The 27,565-nt window shown below is 50.8% G+C and overlaps 1 protein-coding gene across 1 annotated transcript in view; it reads left to right on the forward strand.

Annotated features, from left to right (window-relative positions):
• LOC133136394 (ephrin type-A receptor 7-like) overlaps positions 1-27,565 on the forward strand; it is a 107,183-nt gene that overhangs the window by 29,699 nt on the left and 49,919 nt on the right. The window contains exon 3 of the mRNA XM_061253850.1: positions 1,787-2,459. Within this exon, the coding sequence (XP_061109834.1) occupies positions 1,787-2,459 (673 nt within the window). The remainder of the gene's footprint in view (positions 1-1,786; positions 2,460-27,565) is intronic.

Below are 27,565 nucleotides of genomic sequence, written 5' to 3' on the forward strand. Positions count from 1 at the left end.
GTGTGTATCTGTGTGTATCTGTGTGTATCTGTGTGTGTGTGTGTGTGTGTGTGTGTGTGTTGGCGTCCTCAGTGCTGAGAGCTGGTGCGTTTAGCAGTTAGGCTGTGCTCCAGAGAGCTCTGTACTAAATGGGCTCAGATTAGACAGCTGGCCACACCCCCCTCTCTCCAGCCTCAGTACCCCGGTCCATCCCAGTCTCTCCAGAAATAGCCTCCGCATCAACACAGGAGCAAATGGGCTAATCTTGTACAAGCCATCCTGCTGCAGAATGCCCAGGTTCAGCCACTGAAGCAGAATGCTTGCATAACTGCAGGTACAGCCCAAACATCTACTGCCTGCAGCTGGATAATTGTGTTCTCCCATTACTGCAGATATGACACTGCTCAAACAACATCACCCTGTTTATGCTCCCAGTACTGAAAGGGAATATGTTTGTGTGTGTGTGTGTGTGTGTACTCTGTGTCTGTGAGTGTGGTATGTGTGTGTGCCTTTCGTGTGTGTGGTGTGTGTGTCTGTGTGTGTCTCTGGTTTGTCTGTGTGCATTCAGTGTGTATGTGCGTGCTGTGTGTGTGTGTGTGTGTGCGTGCATACGGCGTGTGCGCGGTGTGTGTCTGTGGGGTATGTGTGTGCGTCTGTGTGTGGTGCGTGTATGTGTATTCTGTCTCTCTGCAAGCTGTTATTTATTTACCTTGTTAATTCAGGACCTGCCACTGATTAAATCCACTCCGCCGGGTTCCCAGGTGCCTCTGGGTTTTTTTCTGAGCGTGCTCCGTGGGGACGCACGCACGCACACACACACACACACACACACACACTCCTCCTCCTCCTGCGCTCACGCAGAGACATGAGTTATGTGCCCGAGCGCTCGGTCGCGTTTCCTGTAGAGAAGCGCGCATCGTTTGTCTGGAGCCGTGCTGTAAAGCACACTCTGTGCGGAGACATTGCTCACGCGGGGAGACGCTACGCTTCCTCTGGAGATGCAGGGACAGGCCTGCACTTTCAGCGGGGAAGAAGAGAAGCCACCGATGCACTTACTCCCAACTTTTTGTCTTAAGTGCGTGCATTGTGTGCGAGAGTGTGTACAGTATATTTAGACTCTCTGTAAAGTCATAAGGGTTGTTTACTTAGAGCCACGTGTATTCCCTGGGGAATTGTGCATTGTTTATTTGTTAGAAATACTTCTTTTTGTAGACACTCTTTGTGGTTTTGTGTTAAATATTGCTTCCTGGTATGGGGGGAAAACAGAATATATATATTTTTCTGATTCTGAAGTATAATCCTCCTTGTCTCTCTTCCCACCTGTTACACCCCTCCTCTCTTCATCTACTTTTTCCTCTTATATGCTCTCTCTCCACTCTTTCTTTCACACCCCTCTCATCTCGCACCGATCTCTCCTCTAACCTTCATGTCTTCAACTTCTCCCATCTCCACTCATGTTCTCTCTCCTACTTCACCCCTCTCTCTTCCTTTCATTGTTTCATTCTTTCTCCCTCACACTCTCTCCCTCTGTACCCCTCTCTCTTGCTATCCTCTCCCCTGTCCCTCCTTCTCTCTCCTCCTCTCCCCTCTCTCTCTCTCCCTCTCTCTCCTCTCTCCCCTCTCTCTCTCTCTCTCTCTCCCCTCTCTCTCCTCCTCTCCTCTCTCTCTCTCCCCTCTCTCTCCTCCTCTCCTCTCTCTCTCTCTCTCCTCCTCTCCCCCTCTCTCTCCCCCCTCTCTCTCTCTCTCTCCTCCTCTCCTCTCTCTCTCTCTCTCTCTCTCTCTCTCTCTCTCTCTCCCTCTCCCTCAGTGGGAGGAGATCAGCGGGGTGGATGAGAAGTACAAGCCCATCAGGACGTACCAGGTGTGCAACGTGATGGAGCCGCAGCAGAACAACTGGCTGCAGACGGGCTGGATCTGGCGGCAGTCCGGCCAGCGGATCTTCATCGAGCTGCAGTTCACGCTGCGCGACTGCAACAGCATCCCGGGCGTGGCGGGCACCTGCAAGGAGACCTTCAACCTCCTGTACGCCGAGTCGGACTGGGACCTGGGCGGCGTGGCGCGCGAGGACCGCTACGCCAAGATCGACACCATCGCCGCCGACGAGAGCTTCACGCAGGGCGACCTGGGCGAGCGCAAGATGAAGCTCAACACGGAGGTGCGCGAGATCGGCCACCTCAACCGCCGCGGCTTCCACCTGGCCTTCCAGGACGTGGGGGCGTGCGTGGCGCTGGTGTCCGTCCGGGTGTACTACAAGCGCTGCCTCTCCACCGTGCAGAACCTGGCCGTCTTCCCCGACACGGTGGCCGAGGCCGCCTTCGCCACGCTGGTGGAGGTGCGCGGGGCCTGCGTCAACAGCTCCGAGGTGGACGACGCCGACAGCCCTCCCAGGATGCACTGCAGCGCCGAGGGCGAGTGGCTGGTGCCCATCGGGAAGTGCAGCTGCAGCGCCGGCTTCGAGGAGGGCCACAGCAGCTGTGAAGGTAGGAGGAGCGGGCTGGGGGTGGAGGAGGGGGCCGGGGGTGGAGGAGAGGGGCGGGGGTGGTGTTGGGCGGGGTTTTGTGGGAAGGCTAATGCTAATGCTGCGTTCCACGTATCTTGGAATCTCGGATTTACTGACCGGGAAAATGATTGCCCGGCCGGCCCGTTGGAGCTGGAAAGACAGGTATCGTTTCTCAGCTCCGAGTTTCCAAGTAGAAGGAAAGTGACATCATTCAAAATGGCTGGAATAACGGCGAACAACAGGTAACTCCTAAATACGTTTTTCTATCCATTTCTACCCAACCAGCAGAGCATGTTTGAAAAGCTCTGGAGGTTTTAGTGCTCAGGAAGTGTCAGAGCTAGCGGCGGTTTCTTGCCAGCCGTCATGTTGCTCACGGTCGCCTCGGAGTAAAAACGCACTCCGAAGTCGGAGTTTCCGAGTTCACCTGGAATGCAGCTTAGCGCAGCTTTGGTCCGGCGAAACTGGGGATAGGGCTGCAGGCTAGCGCTAGCCTCCAGGGCTAAGTCTCCAGGTTTTCACAGAGCCAGACTTCTGCAGTAACTCCAGAGATATAAAGAATTGTTATTCCTGCTCTTACTGGGGGGATAAAATATCCCCCTTCCTTCCCTCCCTCCCCCCCTACACACACACGCAGGAACAAAAGCTGCCTTTACTCTGTGTGGGTATGGCTTCAGTCCAGGAGCCCCTGTCTCTGACATGTGAATGTTAGTCATTGATAAGCGCCTTCCATTCATACGCGTCGGAGCCCCCCGGCGACTCGCTGTCACTCCACCGCCACAGTCACTCTCCAGGCGCTGTCACTGAGAGACGTGCCCACGAGGCCTTCGACGGTCTATCTGGCACGGCCGTGCAATGCAGCATGGGAGTTGTAGTCAGTGGGCACGGAGACCCCTGGCATGCAGGTGGGAGATGTTGGAGAGGAGGACGGCTGCTGGTATTTATTCAGTCGGTCAGTCGACCTTTATTTGCATGTGGCGGTGTCACTGTTTTCGCCCCTTTGAAGCCCAAATGATGCAATTCAGGTCAAAACGCACTCCCTTTCATCTCCGTCGAATAGCTCTCCTACTTCTAGGTAAGGGATTGCTTTCTATATTTGTTATGCGGGAGAGACTGATGACTCACAAATATGTTGATTGGACTGACGTTCGAACCTGGGTTGCGTTTGAAAAAGAGGCCTGCCTTTCTCTAAATTTCAGCTATTTCATTACCCCCAGTATTAGGTGCTGAAAACACACAGCACTGAGAAGACGATGCACTATAGTTGTAATTCTTCAGAAACATGCTTCTGAAATAAGTGTTATCTGCGGAACTTCACGCCATACTTAAGTCTAGTAATGATATTCTAATAAGAGCCCTTTTAACCTCATCTAGTACTATTCTAATAATTTACATGTTGTTTTTAGTGTGTAATAAAATACTAAGGTTACTACAAACAATAAATATTATACTGCTGTTTTTACTGTTGGATTATAATTTTTGTTTTTCAGGCAATGCAAAAACCTATTCTTAAACTGTGTTTGTTATATTGGGATTCATGTCGTTTTTGTAGGCAGGTTGTCCCCTGCTTCAGTAGCAGTTCATGTCAGAAAATAATAATTGGTAGATATTATATTGATAGGTATTTTATTAATAGGTATTTATATAGTTATCAATTCATGTTTTTCTAATAGTTATGCATAATGCACATTTATTTGTATTTTATAATGTGTTATTGTAGTACGTTTTCGGACATGCTTATGTATTGCTGTTTAATTTGTTGCTACAGTTAGTGTCATCAAAAAAATAATATTTGACAATTTTAGTTGCCTGAGCATATTTCCACCAGGTATTTTTATACATTCTAAAGCAATGGCATGTCGTATTGACATTCCTGTATGATGTTCTTACTCAATGGAACCCTTTCTTGTAATGCAAGATGATGCTCCTCAACTGACACTTTTGGGTTTGGAGATATACTCAAGTGAATGTATTTCTTTAATGAGCAAGAATGTTTATTTTCGCATATGATTTAGTCGCTGGGCCTCATTATACCTTATCCAGGTCTGAGCATGACATTTTCTGACAAGTCTTGTTAAACAAATGAGAGGTTGCATGAGGGGTTGTCTTTTAGATAAATCTGTTAATCTGTAAAAAAAAAACTGAGAAAAGTAAAAAAAAAAACAAAAAAAAAAAAAACCTCAAAGTAAGCCTAAGTCTCTAAGGGTAAAAGTGGAATATTCCAGAAGGGGGGAAGAAATGAGGAGAACCTCAGAAGGAACGGTAGCAGCTCGTTCTGTCTGGCGCTGACCGCTGTTTACGGGGAGAAAAGAGGTGAATGATTCAGCCGAGGGAGAGGGACGAGGCGTGGGCGCCGGCCCGAGAAACGCTGCCGTATCCCACGATTCACGGCGTGCGGCGCGGGCCGCCTTCGCGCGATCGCTGAGCTTTCTGTTTAGAGCTGCTCCGCTTCCTGTGCGCGTCTGGGCCCCCGTTACGCCCGGCTTCTGGGAGGGAGGACATTCAGCCTCACGTGACGCGGGTGCGGTGGAGGAAGAGGAGGATTAGGGGGGTTACTGGGGACACTGCTGCCTATTCCCTCCGGTTCAGTTTGGCTCTTCACACAGCATGCATTTTACATGAGACGCGCCGCTGAAGAGAGAACACGAGCCCTGTTAATGAGGGCGCAGTGCTGCCATGGGTCTCAGCCCCTCTGCGAGGCCGCATTGTGAGGCTCTTATGTTCCATGTTGATGGCGCGCCTCGTGATGCAACCGTCTCTCCAGACGTATGAATGCACGCACACGCGCGCTCAGAGACGCTCACGCGCGCACGTGTACACGCCTGGAGTGCTGACTGATGTAGCAGAACTGGCACCAGGATCCTCAAATGGACTGAGGGAGAGTGTAACTCAATGGAGTCCCCTCCCTCTGTTAAATGAGTGATTAGTGGATGGCTGAGTGAGTGTTCTGTGTGTCGTCTCCTCTCCTGCCATAGGCTGCTGGCCCTGTCACTCAGCACCAGCCTGGGCTGTGTGCTTTACTGCTCTACTCACTCTGAACAGGAGCATGAATATACAGCAGCTGCACCAGCCTCCTTCCCTGGGTGCTCCACTATTGATCAGCAGTAATGCTTCACTAAACTGTGGAATTAGGCAGGGAATCCGCTAGTGTCTCGTGTCTGTATGTGGAGGAATGTGAGCATGTGGACACGTTAGAGCGTGTGTGTGTGTGTGTGTGTGTGTGTGTGTGTATGTGTGTGCAAGCATGTATGGATCTCCTCATAAGGAGTGTGTTGATCCAGTTGCTCAGTAATATTGAGTGAGTATACGCTGATTGCGTCTATGACTGTTGACGAGTCTTTGGTTGTTGGGTATGTGCTAACAGGCTGAGGTTGTTGGGTATGTGCTAACAGGCTGAGGTTGTTGGGTATGTGCTAAGAGGCTGAGGTTGTTGGGTATGGCGCTAAGAGGCTGAGGTTGTTGGGTAAGTGCTAAGAGGCTGAGGTTGTTGGGTATGTGCTAAGAGGCTGAGGTTGTTGGGTATGTGCTAAGAGGCTGAGGTTGTTAGGTATGTGCTAAGGGGCTGAGGTTGTTTGGTATGTGCTAAGAGGCTGAGGTTGTTGGGTATGTGCTAAGAGGCTGAGGTTGTTGGGTATGTGCTAAGAGGCTGAGGTTGTTGGGTATGTGCTAAGAGGCTAAGGTTGTTGGGTATGTGCTAAGAGGCTGAGGTTGTTGGGTATGTGCTAAGAGGCTGAGGTTGTTGGGTATGTGCGAAGACACTGTGCTATTACATGTGATTGGGCCGTTCAGCCTCTCTCTGGCCTGCTGATGTCCCTGATGACCTCAGGAGGATTGCCGCGTAAAGCTACGCTAATGGTGATTATGCTCACAGGAAGATCGTTCATTGTGGAAGCATGGTCGCTGCTTTCATTATCTTAAATCTCTGATGAAATCGTAAGTAAAACCACTTCAATGAAGGGCCTTTTTTCAGAAAGGTCCCTAGACTGGTTCTATTGTGCAGGTGAGTGTCAATGCATTAGCCTCTGGATACAGATAATGTCCTTTACCCACAATCACCTGTTCTCTTTTTTATTTTTATTTTTTTTTAACTTCCCATAAATTTAGGGCCAACAATGCTCATGTAGCTCCGTGCTTCCGCCCGGATGAAAAACACAGTCCTTGGGCGATCCGCCTGAATGGCGGCGACTGTTTCCTTTCACGTTCAGCACCCCTTTCAAAGGCCTTTTATAGACATTTTAACCACATCGAGCAGACACTTGGCTTATTCCCAGGTGGCTCCTGGCTTGCAGGGGAACAAACAGCATGTTTTTACTCAGGGCTTGATTTACTGGGAGGCACAGAGCCCTGCTGGCGGGAGACTGGCCCGTGTGAGGGAACTTCGCAGAATGAACGCGCAGTAAAACCTGTCCTTTATCACCGTGATAAATGCTCTCTATCATTACACAAATTACTAACATTTGTCGCTCCGCAAACGTGCGTTCTGGGCAAAACGGGGGAGGAGAAAAGACTGGAAAATGTCCCGTTTATCCCTAATGCCCTTGTGGAGCCGATCCGTTTCTGACTGTGACACTGCCCTGAGGGAGGTGGAGGTGGAGGTGGGGGTGGGGGTGGGGGGGGGATGGCGGTTGTTTGGTGAGAGCAGGCTGAAAGCGTTTCTCCCTGGCTCTGAGGGGTAGGCAGGGACACTGTGGGTATACAGGGACACGGGCCTTCGCTGAGAGAACAGCCGTGTCAGGTCAGGCCAATCCTCCCACACCTGCCGTCTTGTTCAGGATTATGTCAAATGTCAGAAACGGTGAAGGAGAGCGACGGAGAGAGAGATGGGGAGAGAGAGGGAGCGGGGGAGAGGGAGAGAGGGGGGAGAGAGACGGAGGGGGGAGAGGGAGAGAGGGGGGAGAGAGACAGGGAGGGGGGGAGGGAGAGGGAGAGGGGGAGGGGGAGGGGGAGGGAGCGGGAGGAGAGAGAGGGAGCGGGAGAGAGATAGGAGGAACAGAGGGGGGAGAGAGACAGGGAGGGTGGGGAGAGGGAGAGGGAGAGACGGAGGAGAGGGAGCGGGAGGAGAGAGAGGGAGCGGGGGAGAGATGGGAGGGAGAGAGGGGGAGAGGGAGAGCGAAGAAGAGAGAGATGGGGAGAGAGAGCGAGGTGACAGGGAGAGATCGAAAGAGAGTGATGGATGGAGAGAGAGTGAGGTGAGAGCGAGAGAGAGCGGGTGTGATATAATTGAGTGTGGAGCAGAGCTGGACTCGAGGTAAGCCATCTGTTTAAGCACAGTGCTGGCTTCCATTCCGTGTCCGCACACACGCACACGTGTGTTTACATTTCTGCATGCCTGTCGCCACGTGTGAGAAGCTTTTTACAGCACGCTGCTCTCCTGTTTGTCACGCTCCTGTGGCTGTAAGAGGTGCCGAGAGAACGGCCAGCCGTGTTTCACCAGCATCCTGCCTCAGCAGGGCACAGCATACCCGATTCTGTAGGGCAGGGATCATTCAATCTGGCCTTAAACCCAGATCCAGCCCTAGTTTTCTCTTCTCCCGGGTAATCAGTGCTACTGATTGGGCAGTGTGTCTTCATACCTGACTCCCTGGTAAAGGGAGGGTGGAAAACCAGCAGGTCTCGAGGCCTTCGAGAGCCGTGAGGTGCTGGTCCCTGCTGTCGGAGATCTTGGCTTCTCGCCGGTTAAGTCCTTACGGCAGTGTGACCTGCTGAAAGTGCGTCGCTGAGGGACTCCAGAGGTGTGGCGGGTGTGCGCGGTGTCGTTCAGTCCCGGGGGAGGCCTGGTGGCGGGACTCTGGGGTTAGAGCCGGCGGTTCGGAGAGCAGCCGGGGGGGGGGGCAGAGCCGGTGAGGTAAGCCTTTCCGGGAAGCTCTCCGCTGCGTCACGCTAATCTGACCCCGCTATCGCTGGCCCCGTGCCGCCCGCACCGTCTGGGGGGAGAGGACGGGAGCGGAGAGCGGAGTCTTCCGGCGCCCGCCAAAACCCGCCAACGCCACCCCCACCCCCCCCCCTCCGGCCCGCGTCGGCTTTTCAGTAATTCGCACTCTCCCAGACTGATAATAAAGCTAATTGTTTTGGCCGGTGGAGTTTGATATATTTTTATTTGGGGTTGCTGTTGAGCCAGGAGCGGGGGGAGGGAGTTTAAGCCCCGGCGCTGCGGCCGGGCCGGGCTGTGAATGAGGGATGCTAAAGAGGAGGGCTGGAGCCCCGCCAGCTGCTCACCTTCATCCTCCTCTGTCTCCTGCCCGCTGAGGGAAAGAGGGATGGAGAGAGCGGGCTGTGCCATCCTCCTCACCGTTACAAATGGTCCCGTAGAAAGTTTGTTCTTTTTGTTTGTATTTGTTCTATTTCTTATTTTATTGTGGCTCCCATTTTTCTTCCCCCCCCCAACTATTTTCTTTCTACGCAGTGAAAAGGAATATGCTAATTCTTCTTATGCCTTCAAGATTTATGGTTAATATTAGGTAGTGCTGTACTAGCGAAATGTTCTCGGTTAAGGAATAAGTGTGTGTGTGTTCGCTTGCGTGCGTGCGTGCGTGCGTGCGTGTGTGTGTGCGCGTGTGTGCGTGTGTGTGTGCGTGTCAATGCTTGTGTGTGTGTGTATGTGTGCTTGTATGTGCGTGTGTGTGTTTAATGCTTGTGTGTGTGTGTGTGTGTATGTGTGTGTGTGTGTGTTAATGCTTGTGTGTGTGTGTGTGTGTGTGTGTGCGCGTGTTAATGCTTGTGTGTGTGTGTGTATGTGTGCGTGTATGTGCGTGTGTGTGATAATGCTTGTGTGTGTGTGTGTGTGTGTGGTGTGTGTGTATGTGGTGTGTGTGTATGTGTGTGTGTGTGTGTGTATGTGCGTGTGTATGTGTATGTGCGTGTGTGTATTAATGCTTGTGTGTGTGTGGTGTGTGTGTGGTGTGTGTGTATGTGTGTGTGGTGCGTGTGTGTGTTAATGCTTGTGTGTGTGTGTGTGTGTTGTGTGTGTATGTATGTGTGTGTGTGTGTGGTGTGTGTGTGTATGTGTGTGTATATGTGCGTGTGTGTGTTAATGCTTGTGTGTCTGTTCTGAAAAAGCAGGACTGCAGCTTTACAGTTTCCCTCTCCCCTTTCCCAGATGATGTTTCTGGAGCAGCTGTGTTCCTCACTGTTATGTGCCATGCTCACGCAAAAATGCCCTCTCTCACCCTCTCTCTTTCCCTCTCTCTCGCTCTCTCACTCTCTCCCTCTCTCTCTCTCTCTCTCTCTCTCTCTCAGCGGTGAGATGATTGGCAGTCAGTAAGTGCTGTGTGAGACTCACAGTGGTGTCCAGTGTAGCTCTGCCTCCAGCCTCAGTCTCCGTCTCAGCTCTGACAGGGGAAACGGCACACGCCCCCGTCTCATGCGCTTTCTTCTTTTCTTTAGAACCTTTTTTGAGACGCCAACCAAGGCCAAACCATCAAACACTATAACAGCATGCATGATACATTTTTGTCTCAACATCGTCTTGTCAGAAAGCACATGCTTTTTTACAACAGCAGCAGCCCTCAAGGTTTGCTGAACACATTAGACTTTGTAATGCCTTTTTAAGTGGGCTGGCAAGAGCATTCCACTTGTGTGGTGCCACAAAACTAAAGGCTTTCTTCCCAAATTCATTACAAACCCTTGACACTTTAAAACAAGCATTTAAAACTATTTAAAATGCCATGCAAGTCGATAACTTTCCCAGTGGCAAAAATATAAACGCACTCATGCGCACAAACATGTACGCACACACACACACACACACACACACAAACACGTACTCATACACACACACACACACACACACACACACACACACACACAAACACATACTCATACCCACACACACACACACACACACACACACAAATACGTACTCATACACACACACACACACACAAACACATACTCATACCCACACACACACACACACACACAAACACGTACTCATACACACACACACACACACACACACAGGGGGCGGCTCGTTGAGCAGGTTTCTGGCCAGCAGGATGGCGGTACGCGTGTCTGACGTTTGAGACGCCTCTCTTTTGTTAGCATTCAGGGCGCACAGCAGCTCAGCAGGCTGTGTGGAGGCAGAGGCGGGGGGAGGTGAGCCTGGCTGGTTTTACGGCCCTGTACGGCGCGGGGCGAGGGTGCTTTACGGCGCTTTACGGCGCTTTATGGCGCTCGTGCGGCGGGAGCATCCTGGGGAGGGCGGCGGCGGGGTCAGCGGGCTGAGACAGGCTGAGACGGGCTGAGACGGCACGAGAGCGTGAAAGAGAAGTGCTCTGGCGGGGAGCGGCTGGGCGGTGACTTTCCACTGCAGCGAGCTGTGGCCTTTCCTCCGGCCTGCGCCCGGCTGTCTCAGCCCCACCCCCCTCACGCTTTACCCCGGAAACCCCGCCATCGCCGTTTATCCCTGATTAGCCGCACCTGGCGGGTTGGGCAGCTGGTTGAGTGCGCTGAGTGCTCGGGTCCAGCGGTCCCCGTGCAGGTGAGCAGGACACACACACACACACGCTCGGCATGCAACCTCACACACCTGCATCACTTCACATCAAATATTAATGCAGCTGCAGCAGCTTTTTCCACAACCAAAGCTTTTCAGAAACCACCGGGGTCCTTGGAAAATTTTTGAAAGTTTTCTTCTTTTTTTTTTTTTTTTTTTTTTTTTTTGTGGTTTGGAACAAGAGCTGTTATGTTGTGCTACTGCACAATCGGTTTGGTTGTAAGAAACCAGCTGGATAAACTGTAGGGCAGTGTCCAGTCCTGGGGTGCACCAGGGTCCAGTCCTGGGGTGCACCAGGGTCCAGTCCTGGGGTTCTCCAGGGTCCTGTCCTGGGGTACTCCAGGGTCCAGCCCTGGGGTGCACCAGGGTCCCCTGCCCCATGGTTTATTAGCTGGGTGCTGGGACAGGGCATGCCAGGCTGTGGAGGGACTTTAGAGATGACACAGCGGACCCCGTTGTGACTGTGCCTTATCAGGACCGTACTGCGGTCAGGTGACAGTGCACAGGTGAGTCAAGGGCACCCTCCCCACCCCCTCGCCCTGCTATTCTGATCCCGCCAGGATTAAGGAGGCGGTAAAGAACGTTTGTTCTTCCTCCGATCTCTCGCTGAGGGGACACGGCGGATCCGGCAGGATAAATTCCATGCGGCACCTCGGATAAACCTCCCCCAATCCCAGGGATATATCCTGTGTAATGACGCTCTTATTTGCATGTTATGAGGAAGCGGTGCACTGGTATCTGTGTGGAGACCTTACCTCAGCCCAGGATCTCATTCACATGGGCGTGCGATGTGTGTGCATTACCTGTGCAGTGCAGTGATCTGGAGTGTATGCCTTCACACATGTAGAAGTCAGGACTGTGCGTGTGTGCTGCAGCTCTTGAAGCGTGTGTGTATTTGTGTGTGAGCGTTGCGTGCGTGTACGTGTGTGTGTGTGTGTTTTGACTGAAGTGTTGTTCTCCCAATGTTAGCTGGCACTCCCGGCGGTGTGTCCTCGGTGAACGGTCAGGGGCGGGGCTGTGCAGAGGGGCGGCAGGGTCTCGGCATCAGGGAGGCCTAGAAATCATTCAGCTTCAACTCCCGTCTTCTGATAGGCAAAACCTTTAGCGTGGTCAGTGTGGGGTGTTTTAGCGTGGTCAGTGTGAGGGTATTGATTTCCCCTGCCGTGTTCCCTCGTGTGTACATTCCTCTGCAAGGCCGGGCTGTTGGGACTCCACATGATGACCGGGGGGCGCGCTGATCACCCCCCTGTCCCCACCTCGCAGCTCTCAGTCTCCCCCCCGCGCTTCGATCAATCCCGCCGGGGTGCTTTCCCCCGCGCTCCCGTCTCTGCGCGTGTGGGGGCGGACAGGGGGCCGCAAGGCCAGCCGGGGGTGGCGGGATTGATCGGGCCCCGGTGCGCGGGAGCAGAATGCCAATTAGGACCCGGGACGAGAGGGCTGACATACCCCGAAAACGCGCTCCACAGTCAGGGCTCCTCTCCTCCGCTGGTCGGCCTCCCTCTGTCACACACTCGTTTAACACCCCCCCCCCCCCTTCCTCCTTGTTTTTGGTCCAAAGAAGAAAGAACAGAAAAACCCTCCTGCAGAAAAATAACTGCTGGTAGAAAAACACAGACGAACAAACAAACAAGCAAACAAACAGAAAGATCAATATTTGAGAGAACAGTCTGGCTGCCCCTGCTCTGCCTGCAGTGTGAACAAACTTACCTTTATCTAAAGGAGACTTTACCAGCCCTTACACGTAACTACATACACATTACACCAACGCACTTAAACGCATACTAACCCACACACACAAACACTCAAACACACACACATACACAGTCCTCATAAGCAAAAGTGTGGGATGTTAATAGTTGGTCCTCACAAGTATAGCATTACACACACACACACGCACACACACACACAACAGTTTTTGCTCCAGCTCTTCTGGGTTCTGTGTTTCTCTCACTTTTGCACATTTCTTACGTCAGGGCTCTGAACCTGCAAATCTCCCGCCATCATTAATTCATGCTCCACATCTTTCCCCCATTCTACCATTCTACATTCTGTTTTATTCATGTGTGGGAGAGAGGGAGGGAGGGAGGGAGAGAGGGAGAAAGGGTGTTAGGGAGGGAGAAAGGGTGCGAGGGAGGGAGAAAGGGTGAGTGAGAGGGTACAAGTACAAGTGTTGCTGTGGCATACACTTAATAATTATGGATTTACCATAGTAGCCATAGTAGCATTTAACATACACACACATACGCATACATACACTCAGAAACATGCAGATGCAAATACACACAAGAAAGTGTACAAGAACTTGTTGAATTAACACTGTGTGCACTGTGTTGCACTCAGTATTTTAACCAAAGCACGGCATTTCCGGTACGTTGCGCATGTGCCTGACATAAGGCCCTGTGAATGCACAAGTGCACATACAGATAACCCACATGGCAGAGCCCACATGGCAGGTGCATGTCACTGCTGCTGTCCAGGGGGAGTCTGATGCCTGTGCTCTTCTCTTAGTCAGTGGGTCAAACGTTATGATCCCGGTCACAGAGAGGGAGATAGTGGGCTCATTCACACTTACTTTTCGCTGCCTTTCTCCTGACCTGGAAATCGTTCAAGGTGCGCCATCTTTACGGAAATTCAAACCAGTTAAACGTTTCATTCTAAGAGGTAGAGGCTGAAGGAGGCTTTTGAACTTTTCTTGGGCGGGAAAACATGAGCACATCCTTTGCGGAAGTATTTTTTCAGAATGTGTGACGTATAAATGATTGGCCCGGGGATCCACCTCTCCCAATCTGCCATGCATACACCAGTCAGCTTTGGACTGGCATTTGAAGGAGCGAGGACATTCCATTTTCCTCATCCAGGTTTTCTCCATATCCCGTCTTCACCTCCTTTTCTCGCTTCATATTCTTGCCTCCCCCGATGGATGGAGCTCGGAGCAAGGAAAGGAGGGAGGAGGTGAAAGATAAGCGATTGTAAAGAGCCCAGTGTGAGTGTGAGTGTGCCAGGGGCGGCCTGTAGCATAGTGGTTAAGGTAAATGACTGGGACACGCAAGGTCGGTGGTTCTAATCCCGGTGTAGCCACAATAAGATCCGCACAGCCGTTGGGCCCTTGAGCAAGGCCCTTAACCCTGCATTGCTCCAGGGGAGGATTGTCTCCTGCTTAGTCTAATCAACTGTACGTCGCTCTGGATAAGAGCGTCTGCCAAAATGCCAGTAATGTAATGTATTGTTCTTCCCTGTTGATGTGCGTGTGCGTGTGTGTGTGCGCTGTGTGTGTGTGCGCTGTGTGTGTGTGTGTGTGCGCTGTGTGTGTGTGCGCTGTTTGTGCGTGCGTTTGTGTGTGTGTGCGCTGTGTGTGTGTGCGCTGTGTGTGCGTGCGCTGTGTGTGCGTGTGCGTGTGCGTGCGCTGTGTGTGCGTGTGCGTGTGCTGTGTGTGCGTGTGCGTGTGCTGTGTGTGCGTGTGTGTGCGCTGTGTGTGCGTGCGTGTGTGTGTGCGTGCGCTGTGTGTGCGCTGTGTGTGTGCGTGCGTGCGTTTGTGTTTGAGACGGGAGGCCCTAGATTGCTGCAGGCTAAGAGAGCGCCGCGGTGTATCAGGAGCTCGGTGTTTAATGTGCTGTGATTTCATACAGGAGACGGATAAATAAGTAAACATGCAGAGGGGGAAAGTGCTGACAGTGGCCCTTCCATTCACTGGAGGCGGTGTGCTGGGTGTTTGTGTGCGTGCCCGCTTCACGTGTGTGTGTTCGTGTGCGCATGCGTGCGTGTGCGCTGCGTGTGTATCTGCGCTTGTTTGTGTGCGTGCGAGCCTGCTCCTGCTTGCTCGGTGGCCCGCTCCCTTAAATCCCCTCTGCAGACGGGTTATCTAGCAGAGGAGATAGGCTGTTCCCTTTCTGCACTGTTCATTTGTCCTGGGGCCAGCGGAGCGGAACCGAGATGGCCGGCAGAAAGGCATTTCTCCAGAGCGCGGACGCATGCGTGTCGGTCTCCGCGGTAATGAGAGAGCCGTGTCTCTGCACGCCGTCCGCTCCCGCCCCACGCCACGGCACAGCCAATGGGATCAGAGCAACGGACACATCGAGGTCACCGGAGTAAAATGAGGAAAATCGGCAAAACTGATGCCCTGCGTGTTTATCCAATTGGTGTGTGTGTGTGTGTGTGCGCGTGTGAGGGTACAGTAACTGCACGCATACGTGTATGTTTCTGTCTGCTCGTTTTTAACACAATGCGGAGGCTACGCAGATGTGTCGGTCCGTGTTCTGCGTGTGGTTTGCAGATGCTCCGAGGGCTCTCTCAGGGACTCTGGCTGAGCTGTGTCATTTCCACAGAGTCACAGGGTCCAGCTCTACTGCTGCGGAGCTGTACTTTACTGACCACTGCCTGCCACTCACTCTGTAAGGCGCTGTGGTTACTAACAATAACCCTAGGATAAAGCCTGATTTACTTGCGACAAGTTACTTGCGACAAGTGTCCACAGTCATACTTGGACAAACAGATAAAACAACCAGATAAAAAACTGAAATTTATTTCCTGCAACAAAGTATAAATCGGGCTTAAGTGTGTGAAAATTGAGCTGCTGGTCAGTTGAACCGACCACCCCTCGACCAGAGCAAAACAATGCAGCGTTGATCCTTTGAAAGGCATGGTTGAGTTACAGAAACAGAAAGGCCCTTAGCCCCATGGGTGCGGTTGTAGAGGAATAGCTCTGTGGTTGTGACAGAGGTGAGTGACAGGTCTGTGCTGAAGGAGGAAGTGCCCTGTGGTGAGACAGCTGGCAGGAGATGGCTCATTACTGCTCGCTGCGCCTCTGCTCCTGCCCGTCTCCTGTGTGGAGGCCCCGCCCCTCCCCTCTGCTCCTCTGCCTTTCCTGTTCCCTGATTGGCTCTGTTCACGTCAGAGCTCCTCTGACCGCCGTTTGCACGCAGCTGTGCTCCTGCACTGGTAGTGCTGGTTGGTTGTGTGTTCCTTTGCTGGTTTCTGCCGATTGGCTGTGTAGCTGTGCCGGTTTGTGCTGATTGACTGTGTTCCTGCGCTGGTTTGTGCTGATTGGCTGTGCTCCTGCGCTGGTTTGTGCTGATTGACTGTGCTCCTGCGCTGGTTTGTGCTGATTGGCTGTGCTCCTGCACTGGTTTGTGCTGATTGGCTGTGCTCCTGCACCGGTTTGTGCTGATTGGCTGTGCTCCTGCACTGGTTTGTGCTGATTGGCTGTGCTCCTGCACTGGTTTGTGCTGATTGGCTGTGCTCCTGCACCGGTTTGTGCTGATTGGCTGTGCTCCTGCACTGGTTTGTGCTGATTGGCCCTGTGTGGCTGCACTGGTTTCTGCTGACTGGCTGTGTGTGGCCGTGCCGGTTTGCGCTGATTGGCTGTGTGTGGTCGTCAGACTGCAGTGTAAGTGGCTCTGGGTCTATACTGCACTAATTTGTGCTGAGGTGGCTGTGGCTGATCTGCAGTGACCCCTGTATCGGCTGACTCCTGCTTGCCCTCCCATTGTGTCCGGCCCGACAGAGGCAGCAGTCGGCTATTTAGCTGAAAACTGCTGCTTTTGGAACTCCCTGAGCGGTGCAATTTCTGTTCTTCCGGCTCTGTACTCCAGCACATTGCATTTGAAACGAAGCAATACATCTGAGGTTAAAGTGCAGCCTATCATCTTCAATTTGAGGTTATTTACATACATATCTGGTGATCCGTGTAGGAATTGCATCCCTTTTTATGCAAATACGTCGGGTTTGCACGGTGTAAGTTAATAAAGCACCCTCTCCTGCCTTTGAGCTGCCGTGCGCTCCTCTGCCTCTCTCTCCGCTTTTATTTACACTCCGGACTCGGCTCGCCTCCTCGTCGCGCCGCGTTTTTGTTCCTCAGCCGAAGACGCCAGCCGCTCTGTTAAAGAGCAGCGCACACTGCAGGGCACAATCCCAAACGAGCAGATGTCATTTCATTAGTCACTAACATGCGAGGCTCAGATTAAAATGAAGACGCATCATTAGTCATTCAAACGGCGGGGCTGGAATAAAGCTGTTAGCGCTGCGAGCCTCCGCCGCCGCGCCGCGCCGCTCGCGCCGAGAATTAGCCCCGGATTTCACGCCGGAGAGAGGGCCTTCACGGCCGTCAGCGCGCCCAACGAGAGAGAGAGGGGGACTGGAGCGGCTGGAGCGCGGCGGAGGGGGAGGGAAATCACTCCGAGTGCGATCGCAGGCATCTAGCGCCCGGGCCCGTCCCGCACACGGACGTCCCGCACACGGACATCCCACACACGGACGTCCTCAGGACGGGCTACGTGGGCGTGTGCTATCGTGTTGTAGTATGTAGTGTGTGTTTTGGGTCAGGTGTGTTGATTTGTGTGTGTTATTGCGTTAAATGTGTGCGCGGGCGTGTGTGATTGTGTGAAATGTGTTGATTTGCGTGTGTTATCGCGTTAAATGTGTGCGCGGATGTGCTTGAGTGTGTTTAATGCGTACATGGGTGAGCGTTATTGTGTTGCGTTTGTACACGAGTGCGTGTTTCCGTGTTAAATGCGTGGGTGTTTGTGTTTAGCGTGTGCGTGTGTGTCATTACTAGAGCAGGCTTATTCTGGCTGCAGGGCCTTGTCCTGCGTCATTAATGAGGCTCGTTCCCTCGCCTGGTTTGACCCTGTGGCTCAGTTGGGCTGTCGCTGCACAGACCCTACACACGCTACACGCATTCAGAACCATCCACGCGTCTCTGCATGGGCCCTGCACACGTGTGCTGTGACACGCATGGACATTGACACGGAGTCGTAAAAACAAAAGTGACAAAACCAACAGCCCTTTGTTGCCGTTTTAACTGCAAGAAGACTACTGAAATAAAGAATTGGAGCACGCAATTGTGTCTGTGTGTGTAGTACACTTGGGTGTGTGTGTGCCTGTGTGTCACAGGGAGGAGAGCTGAGGACCGTGTTGTGTTTTCACAGCTGGTGTCTGTGGTTATTGATTCTTTGCAACCTGTGATCAAACACAATTAAGGCTTCTGTGGAAGGCATTAACATGACCCCTGCTGCAGAAACGCATGTTTGCGCGCGTGTGTGTGTGTGTGTGTGTGCGTGCACGTTTGTGCGTGTGTGTGCGAGCGCGTGTGTGTGTGCGTGTGCGTTTGTGAGCGTGTGTGTGTGTGCGTTTGTGAGCGTGTGTGTGTGTGTATATGCGCGCGTGCGTGTGTGTGTGTGTGTGTGAGCGTGTGTGTGTGTGAGCGTGTGATCGTGTGTGTGCGAGCGCGCGTGTGTGTGTGTGAGCATGTGTGTGTGAGCGTGTGTATTAGCGCACGCATCTGTGCGTGTGTAATGTAGTGGCACGCTGCAGTTTCCAGAAGAAAAAGGGTGAGGCAGAGATAGGGATTTGGGGTCTGCTATTATAAATAATGAAGGTAATTAATTGAGATGTAATTATGCAGATTTGGGGCTGTCTTTTGAAGGTGGGGAGGAGGAGGGGGCAGGCTGTGCAGAAACATGGAGGAGCACAAAGCAGCAGGAGCTACAGCCTTAGGGACCGTGCTCTTCCTGCCTGATGATCAGTCAGTTCTCATAGGGAACTGTAAATATACCACTGCTACGACTGCCTCTGTTCTGTCAGCGCTCAGTGTATCACTAACATGTTTCTAAGGGTTAATAGTGAAGGCATTGACACATTAGCGTTACATGTTAGGCGTACCAACAGAATAATCACATTCAGTCTGTATGGTCAGCTGAAACATACTGGCCAGTTAGCAGGCCAGGACAAATATGTTTTATGTTTTATTTGACTCTTGTCAAATGTTGGTAAAATGTATGCACTCACTGGAACACACCCTTTATTATACTAATACTTGGTAGGGGCCCTATTTGCTCTCAAAACAGCCTCAACTCTTCTTGGCATGGATTCCACAAGATATTCTGTTCCATGTTGACATGATTGCATCACACAATTTCTTCAGATTTGTCAATTGCACATTCATGCTGCAAATCTCCCGTTCTACCACATTCCAAAGGTGTCCTATTGGACTCTATTGGTGTTCTTTTGTGACTCATTGTCATGCTCATGAAACCAGTTTGAGACAACTTTTGCTTCGTGACATGGTGCATTATCATGCTGGAAGCCAATAGAAGATGGGTGCTTTGTGGCCATGAAGGGATGCACATGGTCAGCAAAAATACAACAGTAGGCTGTGGCATTGAAGTGATGATTGATTACTATTAACAGGCCCAAAGTATGCCAAGAAAACATTCCCCACACCATTACACCACCGCCACCAGCCTGGACTGTTGACACAAGGTTGACACTGTTGGGTCCATGGATTCATGCTGTTGGCAGCAAATTCTGACCCTACCATCTGTATACCTCAGCAGAAATCGAGATTCATCAGACCAGGCTACGTTTTTCCAGTCTTCAACGGTCCAGTTTTGGTGAGCCTGTGCCCACTGCAGCCTCAGCTTTCTGTTCTTGGCTGACTGAAGTGGAACCCATCGTGGACATCTGCTGTTGTAGCCCATCCGCATCAGGGTTCGACGTGTTGTGCATTCTGGGAAGCTTTTCTGTGGTTATCTGACGTATTGTGGCCTTTCTGTCAGGTTGAACAGACAAGATGCATCCGCAGTAGTGCCGCTCACTGGATTCCTTGTTTTGCCCGCACCATTCTGAGTAAACTCTGTTGTACGTGAAAATCTCAGGAGATCAGCGGAAATACTCAAACCAGCTTCCCTGGCAGCAACAGTCATGCCACGGTCGAAATCACTGCTCACATTTTTTCCCCCATTCTGATTGTCGATGTAACATTTACTGAAGCTCCTGACCCGTATCTGCATGATTTTATGCATTGCAGTTCTGCCACACGATTGGCTGATTAGATAATCGCATGAAGTTGGTGTACAGGTGTCCCTAATAAGGTGCTCAGTGAGTATATGTGAAAAACTGAATATTGGTGGAAATGGGTAATTATTTTAAAATATTCTGCAGAGTTTAGATGTCAGAAATCTGCAGAAATATTACAGTCATCTGAAGGGTTGAAGTGTTTGAAAGTATTTAATGACTTTTAAAATGATATCCACTGGGACTGACATGAAAAGAATTTAGCAGACAAGGGAAACAGCCTGAAGCACTGAACACTGATGTTAGGCTAAACGGTCACTCGTGCGCTGGACTGTCATCCGGCAAAGCTAGGTCATTTGAAACGGTTAGACGGAAAATAATGTTCGTCTTTTTCTTTTCTGTGCATGTTCGGTCTCCTGCTCAGGTTCAGGTTGCAGAATACGAGAGCATAACTTTGGCTTAAAAAAAAAACCGCCCGTTAAACAAGCATATCGGCAGCGGCTGATTTAGTGTTTTAAGGCTACAGTGGGCTGGGCTGGATGTTAAGCCCATCGATCGCTGAGTCCCGAGCAGTGACTGGTATCTGGACCTTGGCCAAGGAGAACCGACTTGGAAAAGAATAGGTGACTCAAAGTCCCCCCCCCCCGCTCCAAAGAGCTGTTGCCTGGCAACTCCTTTTGTTTCCCGCTGCAAGATCAATCTAATTGGCCGTCTCACCCATTAACCGCGGTGAGGGGCATCACGCGCGGCCAATGGGGATTGCTCGGCATTCTAAAGGTTTAAATACAGGAGTAGATGGATGGGCGCAGTAATGTCCCCTGTCGTTTATTGACCGTGGTGTGTTATCTCAGCTTTGTAGGGGCCCTCATTCACCCTCATTGTCTGTGTACTATAGAAGTGAGGACCGGCTTAGCGTACTATAGGAGTGAGGACCGGCTTTGTGTGTGTGAGTGCGAAAGAGATGGCCAGCTTTGTGCCGAGGCAGGAAGGTTGAGTGCTCTGTCAGACTCTACAAACACACTCACTTCGAGACTTCCTTATGGGCAGTTATCTGTGTGTGAGTCACACAGCGCATTCTCACCTTGAATTTTTATTGAATGCTAAGCTACTTCATACCTAGAAGTGGATCAAAGGTTAATCTTCACAATGAAGGTAGACCTTCAAATGTTTAATGTCAGTCATCCATTTTTTGTTCATATGTTTATTTATCATGACATTTAAACACTGGTAAAATAGCAGGTGAATGAGTTGGCAGTCTTTACTGAAGAAAAAACTGATAAAGAAATCTTTCTGGAACAGACTAAAGGAACCGATGAAAAAAGAGGCTGCATATATTGACGCATTAAAAGGATCATACTTTTCATGTTTCCCAAAACTGCTGTTCGCAGCATTTTAGAAGGTCATATTTCCATTTGGACTCGCTCCCAAATAAGTAAAACATTGCATTATAATTGGACACTATGCACAGGTGTGCACTTTCATCACTTAATCACGACAACTTCTGAATCGCCATTTTGTCACACTTTATATTCGCATGAGCAGACGCAGTGCTTGTTCTCACATTTCTTGGCTTGCGGACAGTATTTTTTTCCCCTGATGTTTTCCTGGATGTACAATTAGATGGAGGCTCCAGCCCGTGGCTGCCGTCCAGTTTTCCCATCCATCACCCCTCGTCCTCCGAGTTGTAGAAAGAGGGGTCAATCTTTGTTTACGCTGCGCTGTCGATATCCTTTTTTTTTTCTTTTTCTTTTTTACCCTGCAGAAAACACAATGGTCGATGCGTCCTCAATCCAGCAGTGTAGTAGCATCCATTTTCTCCATTTGAAAGAGACCCGGCGGTTACTGCTGTTTTTTTTTTTTTTTCGAAGGGAGGGCTGTTGTGTGCAAATGAATATATATAAACTGCCTTAGCGAGTGTTCTTTTTCCACATGATGTACGCTAAGAGGAGCATGCTAATGTGCATTGCATGCTAATGCAGAGAGCTGTACTGCAGCCTGAGTTTGCACTGAGCGGAGATTTAATGTGACCAAACAAATATGACTTGGAATTAAACTGTTCCCAAATATGCATTTTAGACTTGACAGGCTTTACAGCCTGTATCTGTGTGAAACTGTGTTTCGCTGTCAAAATATAATATGCCTCAGCCATTTTAAAGAAGCAACTTTGTATTTCTATGTTATTTCCTGGCACTCTAAAGATTTTTTGAATTGAAAAGGGAAATTGGTTCTGAACAGTTCCGGTGACTCCAGGGTTAACATGCAACACCTGCCGCTTTATTTACGGATGAAACTGCCGTTGTTTTAATTCTCCTCTCCGTCTCCCCTCCCTGTCAGTGTGATTTTCTCAGAGTTCTCTCTCCCCCTCTTCTCTCTCCCCCTCCTCTCTCTCCCTCTCTTTCTCCCTCACTCTCTCCCTCCCTCTCTCTCTCTCCCCCTCTTCTCTCTCCCTCTCTCCCTCTCTCTCTCCCCCTCTTCTCTCTCCCTCTCCCTCCCTCCCTCTCTCTCTCTCCCTCCCTTCCTCTCACTCTCTCTCTCCCCCTCTTCTCTCTCTCCCTCTCTCTCTCCCTCTCTCTCTCCCCCTCCTCTCTCTCTCTCGTTCCCTCCCTCTCTCTCTACCCCCCTCCTCTCTCTCTCGTTTGGAGGGAAGGTTTTTGTTCCCACGCTGCGCTTCATGGTGGCTCTGTTTCCTCTGAGCTGAGTGTGCCCCAGTGCAGATTCCCCCCCGGCCCGTCGGTCAGACCGCCTCCCTCCGCATTACCGTCCAGCTGTGACCCAGCAGGCGTCCTCCATAAGCCTCTGAGGGAGATCGGGCTCTCTCTCCCACACACACCCTGCTCTCACACTGTCACCTCTTCCTGGAGAGGGGCTTCTGTTTCAGCGGCCGTGCTTTCCCAGGCGTGTGCTAGACGCCCCCTGCTTTAATGGCGGGAGGTCAGGTGGGGGCATCGGTGCACTCTACACAGCGGTGTGTTCATCAGCCAGGACAGCACTTACAGTACTACAACACAAAACCATTCTCTTTAGAGAAATGTATTTATTTCAGGATGAAACCCTTTGGAGATGATCTCGTTTTCGAGGGGGTCCTGACAAAAGACAAGAATACACAACAATATACAACACAATAAGCAACGAAATGAACACGCACCAGAAATGTGACCGTTACAAGGCCTGTGGTATCAATCTGCTGTGTCCCTGGAGTCCCCTTGTGTGTTTGTGTATCCAGACTGACCTCAGTCAGTATTGGCGTGGTCCGGAGATCACCTCTGATCACCATGAGCTGCCCAACAGTCTCAACTGAGTGCTTTTATCTGGACTTTCTGTACAGGGTTGGTTCCTGTAACATGCTCTTTTTATTGTGTTTATCAATCGCTTTCCAGAATCTGACCCTAGAGAAATCCACATTTTCCGTCATGTTACGTTATCGACATGATTGCCCGCGGCTGCAGATGTATTGGGTATTTGAAATCCCTGTGCAATAGTCTGTTTTCTTGCATTTACAGTCTAGTATTCATTTAGCCAAAAAGTCATGATGTGGATTGCATTTTAAATGATTTTGTGAGTACTAAATGCTTGAAATTTGGTGCAGTGTAAGTATACGTTTTCCAAATGTATAATCAGGAAAATAAGGATTTTTTTCCTTGTTATGTATGCCATTTCAAAACCTATTTTTATTTCCTTCAGGACAAAGAACTAATGAAAATCTCAGCTGAATGAAATGGTGCTGATTTCATATAGTATTTGTTTTCTTTGGTGCTGTGAGGTTTTGTTTTGGGTGATCTGTGCTTATTGCGGTTATGGGGCGCAGTGTGTGCTTTTTACCTGAGAGACCGTGTGACAGATGACCACACTGGCCTCTCAGCTCTATAAACTAGAGCACACAACGCCTGAGTTCTGTGGTGTAGAGAGGAACTCGCATTGTACGGTGTGTGTGTGTGTGTGTGTGTCTCTGTCTGTGTCTCTCTGTGCATGAGAGTTGGTCAGTGGGCTACTGGAGGACAGCAGGACGCCTAATGCACTTAGTCTACCCTGCTGTGTCTGTGGCCTTTCCTGCACAACCAACTAGCAGCAGGAGCACAATTACATAGAGGAGAGGCAATAGCACCAGTACCAGCAGCAGCAGGAGCACAGTTACATAGAGGAGAGGCAATAGCACCAGTACCAGCAGCAGCAGGAGCACAGTTACATAGAGGAGAGGCAATAGCACCAGTACCAGCAGCAGCAGGAGCACAGTTACATAGAGGAGAGGCAATAGCACCAGCAGCAGCAGCAGCACAGTTACATAGAGGAGAGGCGATAGCACCAGCAGCAGCAGCCATACTTACTGCTACTTGTGTTTGCGCAAGCACTTAGTCACAGCAGCGATCAGTCGACTGCAATTAAATTAGGCAGAAAACTTCATTTGATATGATAATTCATCCATTATCCGCTTGTTTCCTTTACTTTTTTTTTTAGTACTTTATGTAGCCTGTCGGCATCACGTAAAATAATTCCGTGAGTTACAAAGAAACCCTCAGTTCAAAGTACGCGGAAGAGAGTCTCAGATCCCTTTGATAAAATGATTATTTAATGGCGCCCGGCCCTTTTGTTCCGGTGAAGTGTCTTAATGCCGAGCAGAGGAAAGGCGATGCCGCAGCGTTTTCTGACTAGGTAAGTAAGATTCGCCAAGCTGGTGGGTGGGCCTAAGACTGACAGATTGTGATTGTTGATCCCAGAAAGCGGGTTCATTATCGCTTCACTGCGGTGTTTTTTGTGTCTCTACCCAGCAGCCTTCTTTAGGAGAGGTGGGAGGGGGGGGGGGGGGGGTTTCACTCCAGAAACTCTATTAGCGGAGTCTGTAGTGGCAGAAGTTGCTGTAATTGTGGTGCTGGCAGCAGTTGTGTGTGCAGCTGCATGGGCAGTAGTTGCAGGAGTGTGTGGGTGTTTGCATAATGTCTGTATCGCTCCAGGAACTCTGTTTAAAACGGGTTATTGATTTCTCCGTGCGGATGCGCCCGGGCTAGGCGGCGCTGGGCTGCGTCTGGCGGTATCGACTGGTGCGGAGCGGGGCGTTCTGGCTCCGCTGCGGGCCCCTGGGGGGCCGGGCTGGGTACTGGGGCTCCGGATGAAAGAGAGGGAGCGCAGGGGTTGTGGTCTCGGGGCCCGCCCCCCCGCCCACCGGGAGCGCCGCTCCCTGCACACGCCCCCTGCTGTTCAGTCAGGGGAGCAGCGCCCTCGCTTGCATGTTGACCGTCGGGGCCAGGCGGGGACCAGGGATGTATCTCCTCAGACCAAACACTCAGAAACCCATTCATGCTTGTGTACTGTGTGTGTGAGTATGTCTGCTGATACCGTGTCCTTCATAACGTTTTATTTATTTGCCTCTGCACATATATGGCTTTAAGTCATCGAAGGTATCAAATGAGCCTCAAATCACCGTGCTACTGCCGGATATGCAGTAGAAAGAAAAGAACGGTTTCTCCTGACATATTTTCCCGTTGAACTCAATGGAAAAAATATTCAGGAGAATCCATTATTTTCATTTCAACTGCATACCTGGCAGCAGCACGGTGGTTTGCGGCTCATTTTGTACCTCGAAGCCATTTCGCCAAGAAATGTGTTCAATAATGTCGGCATTTAGGTTCAGCAAATTACAGCTGAATCTAGTGCCACCCCCAAATTCCCATAGACATCCATTCAAATGCAAAGAGTCTTACTGTCGCTTGTAGGATGACCTGAAAATAAGATATGCAGTCACAGTAGATGGGTCATCCTTCCATGGCATGCAAAGGATATGCAACAAAATACTAAACATGACCATTTTCATTCCCATAACATTGCTGTGTCCCAGACATTATGGTGCCTTGACTATGTATAAACGCTGCTCTAGTTTCTAAATGGTGAAACAAAAATAAAAATGCCCTTCATTAAAATCTGACAATGTGCACTTTAATCGCGTGATCTTTTTATTATGAATCTCAGATTGTGGAGTTAGAGGCAAATAAATAAATGATAGGTCTGTGTGCATGCGTGCAGTTTTGTGTGTGCGTTTGTGTGTGTGTGCATGTGCGCATGTGTATGAGTGTGCCTGTGTTCTTGTGTATGAGTGTGTGCGTGTGTGTGTTTGTGCGTGTGTGTGTTTGTGCGTGCGTGCGTGTGTGTGTGCGTGCGTGTGTGCGTGCGTGCGTGTGTGTGCGTGTGTGCGTGCGTGTGTGTATGACTGTGCCTGTGTTCTCGTGTGTGTGCGTGTGTGCGTGTGTGCGTGAGTGTGTGTGTGTGTGTGCGCGTGTGCCCGTGCGTGTGCGCGTGTGTGTGTGGGGGTGCATGGTGCACTCTGGCATGTGTCAGTGTCTCAGTTGTGAGCAGTGCTCTGATAGCCCCCTGGCTGTCTCCGTTTGGGATGGAGAGGCAGAAGTGAGGTGCAGAGGAGCCAGTGAGGGAGTATTTGGGGTGAAATCCTCCCCTGGGTTTCTCTGGGACACTGCAGTGTGAGCAGGGTGTGGAGGCGGGGGGGTACAAGAGAGGAGTGCACTGAACCCAAGGGCTCCAGTCTTCCTCTGTTACCCTCCCACACAGCCACTGTGCAGATCAGTCATCATTTCATTCATTTCAACTCAGCAAAAATTACAGGAATGATTATCATTATTGAATCTATACCGCCTATACTGCTTTTTGCATCTGTTGGTCTTGCTCTCTTTCTCTCTCTGTCTACCTCTCTCTCTCTGATTTAGATCCATTCAGCCTCTGTCTCTTGTTCTGATACCAGTGAAATCATAGCTATTAAAAATACAACTTGATGTACTCACCAGGGGCTCTCCCAGGCCTCTTACTGAGAGCTGTCTGTGTAAAGGGCATATTACTTTCTAACAGGTTGTGTAATACTCCTTTCTATAATGAAACGTTCTGCATGCCTGTGACAGGGGCCAGGAGCACGGTCTCCAGGCTTTTCAGTGCTCGCTCCTGCTTGGGGAAACTGCGTTTTTGTCATTCGGTTTAGTTTTCGATGGGTTAGGAGTTTCAGTCTGATGCGACGGTATGCTCAGCTCGCCCTCCTGAAGGGCCAGGTAATCACACAGGCTGCCTGTCACTCACCCCGCCGCTGACATCACCGGCAGCCTGAGCTTGTAACCTGCAGGCAGAGTGTGAGGGAAAGGAGATGTGAGACTCGGAAACAGGAAGATGCTGATGGAAGCTGGGGAGAGAGAGAGAGAGAGAGAGAGAGAGAGAAGGTGACTGGAGTTCAGTACAGTGGTGCTGGCTGTATTTTTGGCTGTAGTGATGTCATCAGAACTGCTGGAATGCATTCTGGGAGGGGCTCCACTGAGGGTCTTTGGTGTGAGTCGGCACTCTTACCTTCTGAAAGTCACAGTAAGACAGAAGTTTGAGCAGCACCATCTTCTGCGAGTGAAACATGAGTGAAACAAATCTTTCGGGGGAATTGCAGGGATTTGGCTTGATTGATACTTTTAGACATGTTCCTGTGGTTATTGAAGTTAAAAATGAAATTAAAAGCTCATTTTTATTTCACTGACTTTAAGTGCAGATTCCAGTGTGCCTCCGGCCTGTCAAAATGGCAGACCCTCCCTCTTTAATTTAGTGCAGGGTTGATGCGTGTCATGTGAGCCCGGCTGGTTTCATTTGTAGCTGGTTTACTGCTGCGTTCTGAAGCCCAGGGCAGAGTCGCACACCTGCTCCAGTTACGGCCCGTTACTGTGGCTGCAAGAGCTTCTCCGCTCGCCCATCAACCAACCGCCAGTTCACTGGAAAGTGTCCCGTTCACATCTCTCCCACACCCCACCGTGTCCCATTACCAGTCCCGTCGGGCCCCG

Source organism: Conger conger, chromosome 9 (assembly GCF_963514075.1).
Source record: "Conger conger chromosome 9, fConCon1.1, whole genome shotgun sequence".
Lineage (NCBI taxonomy): Eukaryota > Metazoa > Chordata > Actinopteri > Anguilliformes > Congridae > Conger > Conger conger.